Genomic DNA, 18,870 nt, shown 5'->3' on the forward strand with positions numbered 1-18,870 from the left:
ATTATGGCTTGTTTTCAGCAAGGAGTCTTTGTTTAAGTATGATAAGACGTTCTATTCCTTAAAGCCAAAGTTTTTTTCCTCTTGATTATACAACTGCATATGACGACAGTGGTGATGGTAACTATTTTATAAAGCTTGTTAAATATTCCACTTTCTGTACTGTAGGGTAAACAAAATTCTGTCCATTTCTAAGGTATCTTTGGTTTCCCATCCTGATACATTTGCCAAATAAAAATATGTCTTTCAGGGGTATTTCAGTATTCATGACAAAGTTAGAATCACCTTAAGTGCCATGAAGCAAAAGAGTTCCTTATTAGTGTCATTTGCAGATGGAAAGATGCAATATATATGTAGTGTTAGATTTTTACTTCGTCACTTTGAATATAATTACATGTGGATTTGTATATGACTTCAAAAATAAACCTTAACTAAATTGTAGAGGCCAATGTTAATAACAGTTCAGATTCTGATGAGTTTTTGAAAAGTGATCAAGTAGATATTGCAGTCCTTTTAACAGTTAAACAACTTCTAACATAATATAAATATGGTTTTAATTTTTAGTGACCGTTTAGATTCTTCTGCTGTCCTTGATACCAGCAAGTATGTAAGACTTGTAAAAGTATTGGGAAAACATGGCAAGCTCCAAGGTAAGCGTCAGCACATAAAGGAAACATGTGATGCAAGTATCTTGCCACTGGAATAACATGTGAATTGATATTAATGGTATATCATGTCTTGCAAAGTGCTTGAACACTTTGCAGAATTTGCATGTGAATCCAGCCAGAGCTGCATGGACAGTGTAGGCCATTAGTTTTAATGGATTGGCAAGCTTGTCATTTACATTTGCACAGCTCAGTGCTTTTTGCATTTCTGCAGCTAGTTTTTATTAGCATTGCTGTTTGGATTGAGTTTGAAGATCATGACTTATGGCACAATTTGCCTATATGCCTGCACTAATGGCTTTGTTTTCGCTTAAGAACATTAGAAGGCTGAACATAAAACCTATAAATATAACCTTTATTCAAGAATATGAATTTTGCAGGAGTCTTTGTCTTCACTTTTAATAACATTAACAAAATGTGTACTTTAATAAGGTTTTACATAGAAGTTTGTGGGGAGAGCCTAGCCGATTATATTGTTGATGTATATACTCTAATTTTCTCGTAGTTGAGATAATGCTAAACGTAATATAATTACACTTGATAATTTATTCTTACTGTTTGCTTGTTTCTTTCTCATTGGGCTTTATTTTGAAACTCTTTTTTTAACCTCCCTCTCTTTTATTCCTAGAGAAGATTTTTTTAAAAATCTTTATAGTCAAAAATGTGGAGAAAATATTTGATTTGAACATTGACTTTTTTCCTAGGAAGCCTTTCTAACACAAAATTCTTTATGAAGATTAGACTGCTTTTTAAAAATCATTTTCTGTAAAGCGGTCAAAACATTTTTTCTGTGCAATAATTAAGAACAACATTATAAAAATGAACTTATTCCATATCCTAAAATGTTTGTTTCTGCCTTCCTAATGAAGCTTAATGAATCTAATGTATTAACATGCAGTCTTTTGGAAAGCTTTCATTGGCTCTGCTTGGCTAATTAGTATCGACATAGCAAACAGGCCCTATCGGTATCAGACCATTAGTCTGGCTGTATATACAGTGTAAACACATCTTTATTATCTGGCCTCCTGACAAGCCATCTGCTGAAGAAACAATGGTGTGATTTAGCAGATGTTAGCTCTGAACGATAAAAGCATCCATTTAGGAGGATCTTACAGCTATAGGGCAGACAGTACAGGGTTATGTGGTGCAGAGTGGGCACACAGTCCCTATCTATAATTTGTAGTCAAAGTTGCAGGGAAATGATAAAACCATGCTATTGTGGATTTATAATTGTAGTCTCGTTTAGAAATGCAAGTAGTAATTAACTTGAAATCGGCATTATACACTAGAATTTACATTCCTGCTGGGCTTGAAATGCTGTTTTAATAGCAGTTTGTTTTCCCTACATGAAATTACCTAAGGGTCTTTTGTGCTACTTCATTGTAGATGCTATTAACATTCTAAAGGAGATGAAAGAGAAGGATGTTCTTATCAAAGATGCAACAGTCTTGTCCTTTTTCCACATCCTAAATGGTGCAGCTTTAAGAGGTGAAACTGAAACAGTAAAACAGTTGCATGAAGCCATCGTGACTCTAGGGTTAGCGAAACCATCTACTACCTTAAGTTCCCCATTGGTCACCCTATATCTGGAAAAGTAAGTTAATTGAATTTTCAATTTTAAATGTTGGCATTGAAAGAATGAATCTAATCATTTGGGGATTATACTTCGTAAATTCTCTGTAGTGCTGTGGAAGCCTTGGAGGTTATTCACCACAGAATAAGAGGACTTCTGTGGAGTAGGTGACCTATAAAATCACCAGCCGCCCTGTGGTCCTGTGGATTACTTCTCAATGGAATGATCTATGGTGATTTTTTTTTGTATGGGGCATGTGATGATGTTACATGAAGCCAAATCTAGTTTTTCCCAGTTTTGAGCCTTATAAGTGTTAATTATTAATAAATATAAGAAAGAAGGATTCTCTGGGGCTTTTGATTATGCTTCATGACTGTTATTCAGGTAATGATGTGGCAGCGTCTCTTCATTGGTCCTTTCCTCCATGTAGTATTTTAATTGCATGTACCAATACAGTAGTTACTCTGGCTTCGATAAATACTGTAGAAGATGTCTCTGTGTCTTGTGGGAAGAAGATGAATTTTGTTACTAGGGTGAGATTTACTGAATTTGAAAATTTTTACATTTGGAATGTTTATGTTGGTGCCCAATTTAAGGTATTTTTTCCAGTGCAAATCATAAAGTCAACCTACTCTCTTGTAATGAGTGAAACATTTTAGTAAGATGATAAAGTATCCTTTATTCTTTTCCTTTTGTGTTTGTTTTTCTTTTCCATTTTAAAAAATTTCTCAGATCTTACCTCTTTGTCATCTCTTCCATGGCTTAATGCAATTTTTAATCTGCTTATTTTGTGATTGTGATTTTCTAATTTTAGTTTGGATGTTGCCATATCAGTGTCAGGAGAAAAGTAAAAGATAAATCTTAACGGTTCTCATATTCTTCCCACATTTCTGGTAGTTTTTCTTTATTTATTAGGGGGTATAATTAATTGAATATAATGAATGATTTAGTATTGAATTTAAAATGTGGAATAAAAACATCTCTTTTAACTAACTCTTTTTAGGAAATATGTGTACACACACATATATATATGCACACACATACATGCACATAAATGTTTTATGAAATAATTTCTTTGCCATCAATCAAAAAATAGTTTATCAGCTTAATATGATTTGGCTAAATCTTAACCTCCACAATCTCAGCATTACATCTTTTTAAAGAAATAGTGATTCAAACAATTATTGTGTTATTGAGTTCTCATGTTCACAGCCTACTTTATATAGAAATCCTATAATTAATATGCTTCCTCCTAGAATTTTTTTGATTGTTTAAAAGACCCGTCTCTGCAAATTGCATGTGGAGCTCTGCATAGGGATTTGAAAGAAATGGGCCCAGTGCCCAGAAGAATTAGGCCCTCCTCCACCACTGGGCAAAAATAAAATAATTAACGATGAAAATGAGGCCATGGTAGAAAAAGTATCTTACAAATAGAAATACTTTGAAGACAGAGGAGATACAAAAGTTTTCCAGAAGAAGTCTGCAGATGGGGCTCATGAACCAAGGAGAACTTCCCCCAAGGGAAAATGGAAATAGCATGGGATTCAGATGTTAATGTGGAGCATACTCTGTGCTTCAGATTCTACTGTACAGTCAGAGATTTGTGTGTCTCAGTAAAATCTGACTGTCCCTGTTAATTGGGCTAGAGAAATCTAAATTAGTTTCTTTTATGATTTTTTTTTTTTTTTTTACTACTTTCAGATACAAAGAGAAATTACCTTCTATTTTTATTTGCCTGAATTTGTTTTTGTTTTTTGCTATCTTTGCTTTGCAGAGGCAGTTTCCATGACAAGATCTTCAGTTTCATCTGTCATGATAAAAAGGTTTTGTTGACTCTTTTAGAGTCAGGAGAATAATTAAAAGGAGATAAAGGAAATTTCATGTTTAGCAGAAAACAGTAGTAGCACTCCTGGTGGGGGCTAAGTTGGAGGAAAACGTTGACTTTGCAACTTATTTTCAATTGTGTTTTCCCAACTGATGGAAGATAGCTAATTAATTCAGAATCATGACAAGTGCAGTACTAGGATTAACTATGCTAGCCTGCCCAAAAGTCTACATGTATTTGATTTGATTAAATATGTTTAATCTTCAATAATATCAGGTAATTGGCCTCAGCAGGTATGAACTCATCTGGAGAATGAGGCTTTTATTCAAACTTGAGGTCGAATTATGAGAAACATTTCAGAACACTTTACAAAATCTTCATCCTTTCAAAGGCAAGCATCTTTTTGGAAAGTCATTGCAAAGACTCTGAAGAAGGCTGTCACTTACAAATTGTAATTCTAGAACAAATTTGCGAGGTTGAGTTCCTTAGAAAGATGATCTTTAAGATTCAATAGATATTAATTTTGGACTGACTTTTCCAGCATTGGATAAAACACAGGAGAAATTTAATATTGTATCAGTTTGTTACTTGGATATTGTTTTAAAAGTTTTACAGTTATGAAAAATAATACATTTTGTTTTTATTCATTTGCCAAAGGAAATCCAAAATAACAGGTTTGCAAAATTTTGAAGAACTTGTTAAACTAATCTGATTTGTATTATCAAAATAATACTTGCACTGAAAAGAAGTTTGCTGATTTGAACAAAATTTTCATGTGTTTCATTTACACTGGGACTGTTCTGTAAGACACATGTCTACATGTAGTCCACATGAATGTTAAACATTTTCCTTTGTAACTACTTAAAAATTTTTTTTTAATTGAAATCATGCCTGATCCAGAAAGATGACCTGGATCCTCCATATTAAGGAAGAAAGAAATGCTTTAAAATAGGTTAAAAGAGCTTTTGATTAGTCTTTATGCTATGATAAAGGAAATAAAATTAATGAAATTTGGGCCATTAGTTTTTAAAGCATAAAAATTTGTATGATGCAGTTTCAGATTCACTTGTATAGCTGATCCATTTTGGTTTCATTTCATATGAAAAATATCTGAAGCTGTTTAACTGGATTATTTAGTGCAAATGATCAAAGAATCTTTAATTTCTGCTTTCCATTTAGGATTTTTCTGTGCTGATTTGTGCTATAATCTGTATATACCCACATGCATTTCATTTAAGTGAATCATGGACTTTGTCCATATAATCCTCCCAGAACTCTTGCTAAATTAATCTGGAGTTCTTCATAAAGGTCACAATTTCTGTAAGATGAACCTATACCAATACGTTTTAAAACTTACTGTAACACTTCAATATGTTGCAGAAGTGGGAAATACACTTTTTATAATGCTGGTTATTCTGTCATATATACTCCCCTTTAATTTTGGCATCTTCATTTGTACTGGATACTTTTATTATTTGTGGGAATGCTCGCCTTCTAGAGTAAAACTCTTTATGTGCTGAAAGGAAATTAAGGAGGTTTGGCTCTTTTACTCCATTATTGCAATTAAGAATTTAGCATCATCAGTGCCAAAGGACAAAAGTGGTTCATTTGCCCTAGGGGGACAGGACAGTGATAAGATGATTTTTCGTCAAGGATCATTGGGTCGTAATTAAGTTACATTCATGGCTATTGCTTTTTGAAGGATGATTGGTAAATGACAGGCTTCATGTGCTTAGTACGGACAGTGTTCAGTAGGGTTTTTTCTCCCTCTGTCAGAAAATCCTGTTGAGCCTGATAATGTAAATGTGGCATTTTATTCTGAACAAAAGAGCAGGGAAATGAGCTATCTTGTCTAATCATTCAGTTGTTTAACACTGACTTCCAGTTTAGACTCAATTGGCTGGAAAGCACTTGACATGTGAAGTTAGTGCTGTTCCGAAAGCATGTTTGAGTAAATTTGAAAGTAAGTGACAGCTAAATTGTACCTAGGGAAATTACAAAGCCTTCAACACAGTTAATTTTTTTGGGAGGATTAGTTGTAATTGCAACACTAGTCTCCTTGAAGATTCCGCATTTATAGATGATGAACAGAAAAAGAAACATTTAGCTCTTTCAAGGGCTGGTTCTCTTCACAGAATAATTTTTGTGAAGTCGATGGTTTCTCCTGAATTGATTTCTTTCCACACTGAACATCTGCTTAAGATTTATAGAATAGTCAGTTTTTAGAGTGTTAAGGTGTTTTTTGTTTCCCCCTCCCTTGTTTTGAACTTTTTTCTCCCCTAAAGCCCCTCTTTTCTCCAGTGATTTCAGATTTTGAGAGCTTTTCAGTCAGTAAACTCTTTAGGTAAATCGCCACTTCACTAACACTTTATGCATAATGTTGAAGCACTTTATTCCAATTAAAAAATTAATATTTGTCATTTAAAATTTTGATTAAATTGGAAGTTATTTGCTATAGGTAAGGAGACTAAGTTTAAAGCTACCAGTAGGTAGATAGTTGTCACTGGTTGTTCTTGTTCAAGATTGTATGAAACACATTTGTGATTTTTACAGTTATATATAAAGGAATTTGAGTTAGGAGGACTTTGTTTTCTGGTACCTTTAAGTAGATAGTTTTATGATCAGCCTCATATAAATGTTATGTCCAGGGTTTGTTTTTCTGTCAATGACATAAAGCATACTTTCATTTCATAATAAGGACTAACACAAGAGGTAACATCAGATTTGCCATGTTCTTATTGGACTCAGTCTATTATATATATGTGTGTTCTTAAAATTTAGAATTATAGAATCTTCCTTTCCACTGTTCTGTTTTTATTTCATAGGCTCCCAGAATTTTGATAAAGGCTATGTTGAGTTAATTTACATCAATCAAAAATATTTTAAAATGATTGATTACTTTTTATTAGCATGTATAGTTTTATTTATGAAAATCACTTTATGTATATCATTGAAATACTTTGGGAGGGTGTCTAGTTGTTGAAAATATCACAGTGGATTTTTCTTAGAGATAATAGTATGTTATAGAGTTGATTTTCACTTAGTATTATTTGAGGTTTGTGAAAGCAGTGGCTAAATTTTTATCAGGATTGGACTTTTAAAAATTTGTTACCCGTTTGTATATAAAGCTTTAGGAATTATGCGTGTGTGTATACTGAAATAAGCATGGAGTAAGTTTTGAATCCAGAATTAATGTTTTCAACAAGATTTCTTCAAAAGATTATTATTTTAGAGTAGAGTTTTAAATCAGTTCTAGTGTTTTAAAGTGTACAAAGGAAATCACAGAATCATTTTAGGTCACAGAAACTAGAATTACACTGATTGATAAAGTCTTCCCCCACATTTTGGGTATAAGGCAGTTTCCACCTTTTCCCATTTGATATTTTACTGCACTTACTGATTTCATCCAGCCTAATAAAAGTGGTATTTTCATGTGATGATTTTTTCTGCTGGTGTGAAACATTTGAGATGATGAACCTAACAAGTTCAAGTTCATAGAACCTCGCGTTAGAGTATTAGAACTGGGAGGGAACCCAAAGGTCCTTGAGTTCAACTCTTGTGATAATCTGCTTTCATCACCACTTCTAGAAATGTGTCACACTGCTGTAGCCAAGCTGCATGTAGTACTTATCAATTGGGATTGAAATTCAAAAGTCCTATGCGTATACAACTATTTTCACAGTAATGTGAATTTTATATACTTTCTCATATTTTTCATTTCCCTCACCCAAAGTTTTCAAGCTTTAATAGGAAAGATTAATGATGACATCAAATCATACGAGGCGTGGACATTTTTATCTCTTTAAAGTGACGTGATCCAACCAAACACAAGTCAGAATGTAGATAATAAGGACTGAAAAGAAAGGACTAGACCTTAGTTCATTTCTATCATCAGTAAGCACACTTTGTACAAAATGTTTCACTATAGATTTCTAATTCATTTTGTTGGCAACCTGGGGTCAGTGACATTGTTACTTAAAATTACTAACAAATATATATGAATTATTTCCATTTTGCTATACTTGTCTTTTCTGTTGTTGTTCTGAGCATGTATAATCTTCAGAAGCATATATTTGGAGACCAAAGACTATTAACATGTCTCTTTGATTGACAGAACAATTATTCACTCATTTATTGATAGCTTTGACCTAGTGTAGGGAAAATACAATTGAGACAATATTATCCTAGTTTGGAAATTGATCTGAAAAAGCAAATTATACTGCTTTTTAAAAATCAGTGTGTGTTAGTTTTTCTCTTAAATATTTTGGTAGTTTTCCATTAAATGGAATTGTAAAAAGGTAATAACTTGTATCTGAAGCAAGGGAAAATACTGATTATATAAAGCTTTATATCATATGTGGTAGCATTTCTCTTGTATGACAGTAATCTAGCCTGCAACATCTACTTGCAGTTTTGAAATTAACCTGTAATTTAGTCTTCACCCCAAATGACAAAAATTCAAATGACTCTGTGGGGTGCCGGAAGATGCACTGTAAACAGGGCTTAGTAAGGGGATAAGGTAGAGTTCCGTCAGGATAGGCTCATTTTCACTGTGTCAGTATTGTAGTAAAATTAATGCTTCTTCATGATATTTTACTTTTTAGTACAGTTTAAAACCTTAATCTAGATAAAATGGTAATTCAGTCTAGGGCAACATAACATTTGTATAATGAACCAAAATGTTAGGGCTTCAATGGAAAATTTTAAAAGGCTTTCTTCCTTTTGAAAACTGTTGCACATGTGAGAGAAATGTGTTTTCTCCACAAAGATTGTCACTGTTATCGCTACTTGTACTTTGGTCCATGTCTCTAACCATGCTTCTTTTTTTAATACATTTCATACTTTCTTTTCAAAAATCTTTAATTTCTTATTCCATATTACACCACCTTATTAGGTTAAACAAACAACATTGCTTTTAATAGAGCATAATGTATAATTAGATGTACTCAACTGAAACGGGGGAGAGTCCAGGGACCTGATGACAGTGCCTTTCTCTGTTTACCTGGTGGCCTTAGGCTAATCAGTCAATCTCTAGATGCCTTAATTTCCTCATCTATTTAAAAATAAAGGAAGGTGGCAAGTAGAATTGGATCACATAATCTCTACAGCTTTTTCAAGGTCTTAATAATTTCTCATACTGTCATTTTCCAAGGGAAATAGTAGGTTTTGAGGACACAAAAGAATGTGTTTCCACACTCTTATTTAATAAACTGACTTAATGAAAATATCTTTTTATTTTAATTAATTAACCACATAAGAGAAGCTTCGATTTTATAATTGGAAATAATTTTTAAAAGTTTACCCTCTGATGAAAAGCTTTTAAAGAGTTCTAGAATTCACCAACCCTAAGAATATCCTAGGTTTAGCAACAGTAAGTTTCTATATGTATGAATCCTAAAGTTACTTCTTCCTGGGATTTCCTTGTGGCACATGGTTAGGAATCCGCCTGCTAATGCAGGGGACATGGGTTTGAGCCCTGGTCCGGGAAGCTCCCACATACCGCGGAGCACCTAAGCCCGTGCGCCACAACTACTGAAGCCCGAGTGCCTAGAGCCTGTGCTCCGCAACAAGAGAAGCCACAGCAATGAGAAGCCCACGCACTGCAACGAAGAGTAGCCCCTGCTCACCACAACTAGAGAAAGCCCACGTGCAACGACAAAGACCCAACGCAGCCAAAAGTAAATTAAAAAAAAAAAAGTTAGTTCCTCCTTATCTGGAGAGGCAGCAGTATGAAACATATGAGAAAGGTGAAAGTGCTTGAAAAGTTCTTGATGACTGTTGATGGACATTTAATAAAGTTTCCCAAATCTGGAATTATTGAGGACCATAAACACAAAGTAGTTGGAAAAAATATTTGACAGTAGTCCTTGTTTTTAGAATAATGCATTCTTATAGCAATTTATATATAATCTGAGAGAATGCCTTCATCTTTTGGACTTTTTAATAAGTACCATTTAGCAAGCAAAATAATAAAAGTTGAAGCAGGGAAAACAGGGAACCACTAATGATGTCTGTACTCTGAACATTGATTTTTATATAAGGATTGTTTCTTGTATTTTTTTTTTCCAATTTGGCTTCGTGGTATTCTACCTTAAATAAAACTCACTCGTGTACCTTTTGACTGGTCATTGTATAGCTCTCAAATTAATTAGATATATTTTATTCATTGTTAATATTTTGATGTTTCCAAGGGATGACTTACCTACTGCTCTTGAAGTCACGATTGACTGCTATAAAAAGTATAAAATACTACCAAGGATTCATGATGTCCTATGTAAACTGATAGAGAAAGGCGAGACTGATCTAATTCAGAAAGGTTAGTCACCTTCTAATTCGTTAGTGTTGTTAGTTTTCTTTTTTCCCCCTCTTGCTTATTTAATCTTAATGTGTTGCTGTGAAGAGAGAATTTAACAGGAAGGCAAGCACATCCAGAGAAACTTTGTTACACTTTTGAGTTGAAAAATATCAGGTATATTTTTAACATTATAAATGTACTTGATTTTAGTAACTTCATTTTGAAAAGTCACCCCTCTTGTTTTTTGTGTGTGTGTGTGTCTGGTACACGGGCCTCTCACTGTTGTGGCCTCTCCCGTTGCGGAGCACAGGCTCCGGACACGCAGGCTCAGTGGCCATGGCTCACGGGCCTAGCCGCTCCGTGGCATGTGGGATCTTCCCGGACTGGGGCATGAACCCATGTCCCCTGCACCGGCAGGTGGACTCTCAACCACTGCGCCACCAGGGAAGCCCCTCTCTGTTATTTTTTGGTCCGCTTCTTGATGATCTGCCTTTGTGAGATTTTCAGCCTTATCCTCACCAGTTCTCTTTGAAGCTAGTCACAGGTACTTAATGTCATAAATGTATGCTGTTACATAAGGAATGTGACAGAAAATTGGTTGATTTAGCTATAACCTTTAAGTTATTCTAAATATTTGTTTTAAAGTTTTCTTGTATTTGTTCAGAACTCTTCAAGTGATATAGTGTTAGTCTATATTTTGTCTTCTAATATATTTTCTTCTTTCCTCTCTAGCAATGGACTTTGTGAGCCAAGAACAAGGTGAAATGACTATGCTGTATGATCTCTTCTTTGCCTTCCTACAAACAGGAAATTACAAAGAGGCCAAGAAGATCATTGAGGTATGATTTTAACTCCAGTATTCTAATTGTACAGCTATTTAGACTCTTAATTAGAATATGTTTACAAATTTTAACCTTTAATTACACATGTTCTGATTCATGTTAATATAATTCAGTCTCAATAATGTGGGGTGAGAGGGAGAGACTCGGCCAGCTTCTTTATTGTATATAATTACAGTTCAGAAAAGGCAGCCTGGTTGTATATTGAATTTGTTTCTTCACTTTGTTAAATTCACTGTTATATATCAAAATGATATTTGCATATTAAATCTTGGATTGTGGAACAATTAAATTAAACTGGCATTCCTGTGTGTAAAGTTGCTAATCCTCTTTGCCAAGGAATTCTTTGTTCTTAAAAGCAGTGGAATTTAATTTGCTGCAGACCATGCTCAGATTTATTTGTAATGCTTGTCTATAAGTTAATCAGCCAAACAAGTGCTGTCTGCAGGTGTTTGGCATTTAATTCAAAATTTCTTCTTTTTTTTCACTATGGTAAGCAGCTTACGGGAAATGGTAGGTGACAAACCTGGGCTATTTAGGATTAGTATATTTTATCTAGGCTTGATTGAAATTTTGCTTACTGAAATTGATAAGTCAAAGGGCAACGATAAAATCTGTCCAAATTGTGATTAATTTCACTATTAAACAATTCTGTATCTCCTAAAAAAATCATTTCAGAGAAGATGGACCCATCGCCTTAAGAAATATTACTTTTAGTATGAGTAAAATAAACTTGTGAATACATCAGTAATCATTTTTCTCTCAGATATACTTTACTGTTACTCCATGTCTTTTCCCAAAAGTGCCGATGGTGGACGAGACATAAAGGTGGTGTTTGGCCTCCTTGTTTTTATGTTGATGACTGCTTATAATGGATTTGAAAATAGAGGCACACATCCCAGAAAATTATTAGTTTCTCTTGACATTTTTCAAAGAAAAGTCTAGTATGAAAAAGGACTGTGAAATTAATTCAGAACTTTCTTATATTTCTATCTGTCTTTAACTCAATCTGTCCTCCTGTCGGAGGGAAGTGTGGAGTATGCTGTCTTGGACAGGTGCTTCTATAGCTCGAGTAGTTCATTTGTATTTTCTAGAAAATGTTATAAATTCTCTCATCGAAGGTGCACAGTGTATGTATCTGAAAATGAGAGAAGCTGTCTGCCTGTTGAGTTCTGTACTCTGTATGCATGTTATCAGTATTAGTAAGGCACTGATCAGAGCAGAAATAAAGCTCAGGTATTCAGATAATAGTGATTAGAGGTTCTACAGCAGGAAATCATGCGGCTCTCTTTGTGTAATAAGCAAGACATAATAGGAAGCACAAAAGGCATGAGTGGGTTCTCCTTCTGTCATCTACTTGCTAGTGTGATAATAAATAAGTTACTAAACCTTTCTAAGCTTCCTCATCTCTAAAAGGGAATATAGTATCTTTCTTTAAGATTCAATCACATAATGTATGTAAAGCAGCTTGCATGTTTCCTGGATTATGGTAGTAATCAATATTATTAATTCTCTTTGCCCCTTAAAGGTAGAGATTGTGTTTTCTTCATTCCACATAACTCACAGTATGATGCTTAGCATAAGGTGCATGTTTGTCACATGAATAGGCGAGAGGAGGCTGCATCTTAATTACTTTAAAGCTTTGCCAATGTACAACATCATTGAGTGTAATCATTTAGGAATGGCTGTCTACTGATGACACAGTTTTTATAGTGAATGTGTACAGAATTGCTTAAAGGATACAGAATAGCTTTACAGAATCCCTCTGCAGTACCCTAGGGTAGGACAGCAGGGTGTGCAATATATGGAAATATACTGAAGCACGTTTTTAGGGGGTTTTGTTTTTTTTAATGGTTAGTTGGAATTGAATTAAAGTGGGAACTTGATTTTTTTACTATTAAAATTCAAGACCTGGAGTTCTCTCTTGTGGTTTTCTGAGGATTATTGGAAATATTAAAAGTAATGAAAATTAATAAACTAGGACTGTATCACCATATGAAAGAATATTATAAATACTGAGGAACATTTTTATTATTCCCCCAAACACAATAGTGTCTTATCAATGGGTAGATTCACTAGAGTTGAATTTCCAAAGCAAAATATACAATAAAGCTTCTTTGTATTTGAAACACTGTGGGAGATAAGATAAACCAAGTCATACAAATGGTCTCATTAAGTAAAGAAAGAGACAAGATTCAGTGTATAATATGACCTGTGCTTTTAAAATGAGTTGGTATACATACATATATATAATACGTTTTAACATAGTTTTATATTTTAATTCTACCCATGGATTATTGCAGGAGGGTGGAATTATAGCTGGCATTTTGCTATATACTTTTTTGTATTTTCTGAGTTTTCAGTAATGAGCATATGTATTCTTATTGTATATATACTCAGAAAGAGTGTTATTTTCTAGTAAAAGAGAGAGAAAAGTAAATAAGACTTACATCCACCCTCAAGGAGCTAATGTGAGATTAATATGTGAAGACAATGTCTATATAAGACTGAGAAGTGTTGACTGCTGTAAGAAAAATACAAATAGTTCTGAGAGTTCAAGAGAGAAAGTTATTCCCAGTGTAGGAAATTAGGTAAGACTTTATTGAGAAAATGGGATTTAGGGTGTGGCTTGATGGATGTGGTAAGTCCTGTTCACGTTTGGGAGTTTGATAGGGTTGGGCAATGTATTAAAGGTATTAGAGGGAGAACAAAGAAGTAGAAAAGGGAAGTCTCTAAGTAGTTCCTGTTTTTTCTCCAGCTTCATTGAGATACAAGTGATATTTAACATTGTATAAGTTTAAGGTGTACAACCTGTTGGTTTGATATACTTATATATTGCAAAATGATTACCACTGTAGTGTTAGTTAACACCTCCATTACCTCATGTAATTACCATTTCTTTTTTGTGGTGAGAACATTTAAGATCTACTCTTAGCATCTTTCAAGTATATGAGTGTGTGTGTGTGTGTGTGTGTGTGTGTGTGTACGTGCACGCTGTATTGTTAAGTATAACTGCCATGTTGTACGTTAGATCCCCAGTACCTGTTCGTCTTAGAAGTGGAAGTTTGTACCATTTGACCAACATCTCCCGTTTCTCCCCACCCCAAGACGCTGGCAACCACCATTCTATGCACTGTTTTTAGGAGTTCAGCTTTTTTAGATTTCACATGTAAGGGATATCATACAGTCTTTCCATGTCTCTGTCTGACTTATTTTCCTTAGCATAATGCTTTCATGGTATATCTTCATTGTTGCAAATGGCAGAATTTCTTTCTTTCTCATGGCTGAATAGTGTGTGTGGTGTGTGTGTGCGCGTGTGTGTATGACTTGCAAATATTTTCTCTCATTTCTTGGGTTGCCTTTTAATTTTGTTGATTGTTTCTCTTGCTGTACAGAAGCTTTTTAGTTTGATGTAGTCCCACTTACTTATTTTTGCTTTTTTCACTTATGCTTTTGTGTCTTATCCAAAAAATTGTTGCCAAGACCAGTATCAGGGAGCTTTTCCCCTGTGTTTTGTTCTGGGAGATTTATGATTTCAGGCTTTATGTTAAAGTCTTTAATCCATTGCAAGTTAATTTTTGTAAGTGGTGAAAGATAGGGGTTTAATTTTCTTCTACTGCATGTGATTATCTAGTTTTCCCAATACCATTTATTAAAGAGACTATCCTTTTCCTGTTGAGTATTCTTGGCTCCCTTGTCAAATATTAGTTGACTATATATGTGAAGGTTTATTTCTGATTCTGTTCCATTGGTCTTTGCTTCTGTTTTTATTCCAGTACCATTCTGTTTGATTATTATAGCTTTGTAGTGTAGTTTTAGGAAGTGTGATGCCTCCAGCTTTGTTCTTTTTCAGGGCTGCTTTGGCTATTTGTGATCTTTTGTGGTTCCATACAAATTTTAGGATTGTTTTTTCTATTTCTGTGAAAAATGCCATTCAGAATTTTGATAGGGATTTCACTGACTCTATAGATAGCTTTGGATAGTATAGACATTTTAACAATATTAATTCTTCTGATCCATGAACACGGGGTATTTTTTCATTTATTTATGTCTTCAGTTTCTTTCATCAAAGTCTTACAGTTTTCAGTGTACAGATCTTTCACAACCTTGGTTAAATTTATTCCTAGGTTGTTTTTTTTTTTAATCATTTTGCTCATCTTGTGAATGGTATTTTATTTTTTTCAGATATTCTGCTAGTGGATAGAAATGAAACTGACTTCTATATGTTGATTTTGTATCCTGCAGCTTTACTGAATCCGTTGATTAGTTCTAATAGTTTTTTGGTGGAGTCTTTAGGATTTTCTGCATATAATATCTTGTCATCTGCAAACAGAGTTTTATTTCTTTCTGATTTCTTAAATAGTTCTTTCATCCTGGGGTATAGGATTTATAGGAAGTATTTTGTAAGGGTAGATTGTTCCCAGAGACCCTTCAATATCAGAATAAGCAGGCTTGAGTTCATGCAGAAGACAGTGAACTCTCAGCAGTGTTAGAAAGAAATTTATACTAGCAGAAGAATGTGTGATAGATGAAAGGGGGTTGGGGACAGTGAGATTAATAGTATCTGAATTAGGATAGTGGTTGTAGGGGTTTTGTTGTTGTTTGCGGTACGCGGCCCTCTCACTGTTGTGGCCTCTCCTGTTGCGGAGCACAGGCTCCAGACGCGCAGGCTCAGCGGCCATGGCTCACGGGCCTAGCCGCTCTGCGGCATGTGGGATCTTCCCGGACCAGGGCACGAGCCTGCGTCCCCTGCATCGGCAGGCGGACTCTCAACCACTGCGCCACCAGGGAAGCCCTGTTGTAGGGATTTTTAAGATACTTTACTCAGTCATCTCAAATGATATCTAATAATTGAAGGATAGTGACCTTAGCAGAAGGTATGGTGAATTAACAGAGGCATAATATCATCTAAGCTCTGACTTGAGAGAAACTAAGCTCTAACTTAGATCTGATACAGCGTCTCCCATCATGAACCCTTATAAGTTGGCATTGGCAGATTTCGTCACCTAAAACTTCCTGGATGAAGTCCTTTAACTAAGGTGGTTGATAATATTTGAGTGGCTTCCCAGTTTGACCAATTTCCCCTCCTTCCATCCCTCCCTCCTGCCCTTCAATAAATAATTATGGCTCACATCTTACAGTCTTGTTCTAAAGATAGACCTTAAAAAGATGAATCCATAAAATGCAATAATTGCTGTAACGGAAAGTGCTGTAGAAAGCATCTGTTTCAGACTAGATCTTTCTGAGGAAGTGATGTTTGGGATGAGAACTAAAGGATGAACTGGGAGCCAGCCACATAAAGAGTGGGAGCAAAAGCATTTCACTTAGAGGGCACTGTCTGTGCAAAGGCCTGAGAAATTTTGTTATGTTTTTATAGATGGTACCTCTTTTATGGTTCATAGTAGCAAAGATTTGGACTAAAACTCAGGCCTCCTGAGTTCTAGTCCCATGCTTTTTTGCTAGAAATTATGATAAAATAGAGTGGTATTTCTTTGTTTTAAAAAAAAAATGACTTCATTCTTTCGGCCAAGTGTCTTTTAAGGTACTTCATTCACCTCCCAGGAAGGAGGTGTTGCAGGTCATTTAAATAAATTAACAGTTTAGATCATTCATTTTGTGTATTAAGACTGGAGATTAAGTCCAGGGAGAGATGATAAAAACAAGTACAAAAAGTTAAATAATGACATGAAATGTTAAGTAACCCTATTAAAGGTTTCTATAAAGCATTATATTATTTAATTTTATTCTTAATCCTTTGAGCAGTTCAGTAATCACTTACTGATTGCCTGCCATGTGCCAGGCACTAAGTTCTCAGGATACAAACACAAAGATGAGTAAGAGTCTGCTTTAAACTTATTTAGCATTTCTTTTTCTAACCTCATCCCTTGAGGTTCAAACCTAGGTTACAAGTTAACCAATATTGGTAACATTTTTATACTTCTCAAATGATTTTCATGTACATCTTCACGTGAGCCTCACATAACAACTAATTAGGGCAATGAAACTTCATTCAGTTCAGGGTGTGAGTGTGGAGCTTATTTAGTTAGTAGTAGTCATGGAATTTGAAATCACGTCCTGATTTCACATTTTCTGTTGGTTCCCTTACACCATTTCTACCTCCATGATCTCTCTCTTTTAAAAATTGAGATAGGATATAACATTTCATAAGTTTAAGGTGTAGGACGTGTTTATTTGATATATTTATGTATTTCAATACAACCTCCATGATCTCTCGACCCTTAATATCTGAACCACCAAAACAACTTATCGTTTCTCCAAACTTACTCTTTCTTGACTTTTCCCTCTCGTCTTGTCTGCTATTACCCTTCCATCACACTTCAGCCAGAGTAAATTTTCTGTCTTCTCAGGGGGCAAACCTCTTCTTTTTATGTCTTTGCCTTTAGGACCAAAAGTTTGGATTACAGCAATCTCCCAACCTTTGTTCCTCTTCCCTTTGTTCTTTAATAGATCAGATTCAGGGTTTTATCCTAATTTGCCTTCCTTAATAAGCCAGAATGGATCTTATATATAAAGAAGGGATTTTAGAGGTAGTTTCCCCCTCCAGCCCTAGAATTTCAAGAGATGTCAGTTCTCATGCAAATTCATACCCCCTCCCATGAGTTAGTTTACTTAGTATTTTCTGTAACACCTGGATCATATTTAGTTAATGATAGTTAAACTGTTAGTTTGACTTGCTCAGACATATTTTCCTCCTTACTAGACCATGGTCCTTAAGTCTGTCTCTGGAGATTTGACAGAAGAGGACAATTATTGAAAGGTTTAATAATTCCATGATACCCCTTTTTCTCCTTGCTCTCCTGGCTGTGGGGATAAGTAGTTGCGTTCTTGCTGTTTTTGTTTGTCCCATACACCTCGTGCGCTTGATTTTCCTCCTACTACTCCAGCTAAAGGACATGAAGCCAGAGTAGTTGTTTGTTTTCTATTTTCCATTTCTAGCAGTAATGGTAAGAAAACTCAGAGCAGGTAAAAATCACTATTTTAGTTAAATTTAAAATGATTGCCTTTGAGATAGAGTTTGAAGTAGAAGAATCTTCATCTGTTTTCACTTTAAAGGTAATAATTACTTGATACCTATTTTCACTAGTGTACATTGAAGCCTATTATGATAACAACAAATTTACATCAAGGTAATGTAATGAAATTAATGAAAATTATTTTTTTATTTTGGATTACTTTTTTTCTTATACAAGTGAACCTAGTACTGAATTGGAACTGCACAAAGAGTGTTTTGAAGCGCAGTAACCCAGGTGGAAACAAACATGCTGTATTTTGGTTTTGGTGTTTTTTTCATTTGTTTGTTTGTTTGTATTTTTGCCTGCATTGGGTCTTCGTTGCTGCGTGTGGGCTTTCTCTAGCTGTGGCAAGTGGTGGCTACTCTTCATTGCAGTGCGCGCAGGCTTCTCATTGCGGTGGCTTCTCTTGTTGCAGAGCACGGGCTCTAGGCGCATGGGCTCAGGAGTTGCGGCGCACGGGCTCTAGGGCACACGGGCTTCAGTAGTTGTGGCGCATGGGCTTAGTTGCTCCGTGGCATGTGGCATCTTCCCGGATCAGGCATCAAACCCATGTCCCCTCCATTGGCAGGTGGATTCTTAACCACTGCGCCATCAGGGAAGTCCCTTTTTTTTTTTTTTTTATTACAGTAATTACTTTATCGT

The 18,870-nt window shown here is 35.0% G+C and overlaps 1 protein-coding gene across 1 annotated transcript in view; it reads left to right on the top strand.

Annotated features, from left to right (window-relative positions):
* Positions 1-18,870, top strand: part of LRPPRC (leucine rich pentatricopeptide repeat containing) — a 104,102-nt gene that overhangs the window by 50,180 nt on the left and 35,052 nt on the right. The window contains exons 22-25 of the mRNA XM_067703110.1: positions 562-647; positions 2,049-2,256; positions 10,252-10,376; positions 11,088-11,194. Of these exons, the coding sequence (XP_067559211.1) occupies positions 562-647; positions 2,049-2,256; positions 10,252-10,376; positions 11,088-11,194 (526 nt within the window). The remainder of the gene's footprint in view (positions 1-561; positions 648-2,048; positions 2,257-10,251; positions 10,377-11,087; positions 11,195-18,870) is intronic.

The sequence above is a fragment of the Pseudorca crassidens genome, chromosome 14 (genome assembly GCF_039906515.1).
Source record: "Pseudorca crassidens isolate mPseCra1 chromosome 14, mPseCra1.hap1, whole genome shotgun sequence".
Taxonomy (NCBI): Eukaryota; Metazoa; Chordata; class Mammalia; order Artiodactyla; family Delphinidae; genus Pseudorca; species Pseudorca crassidens.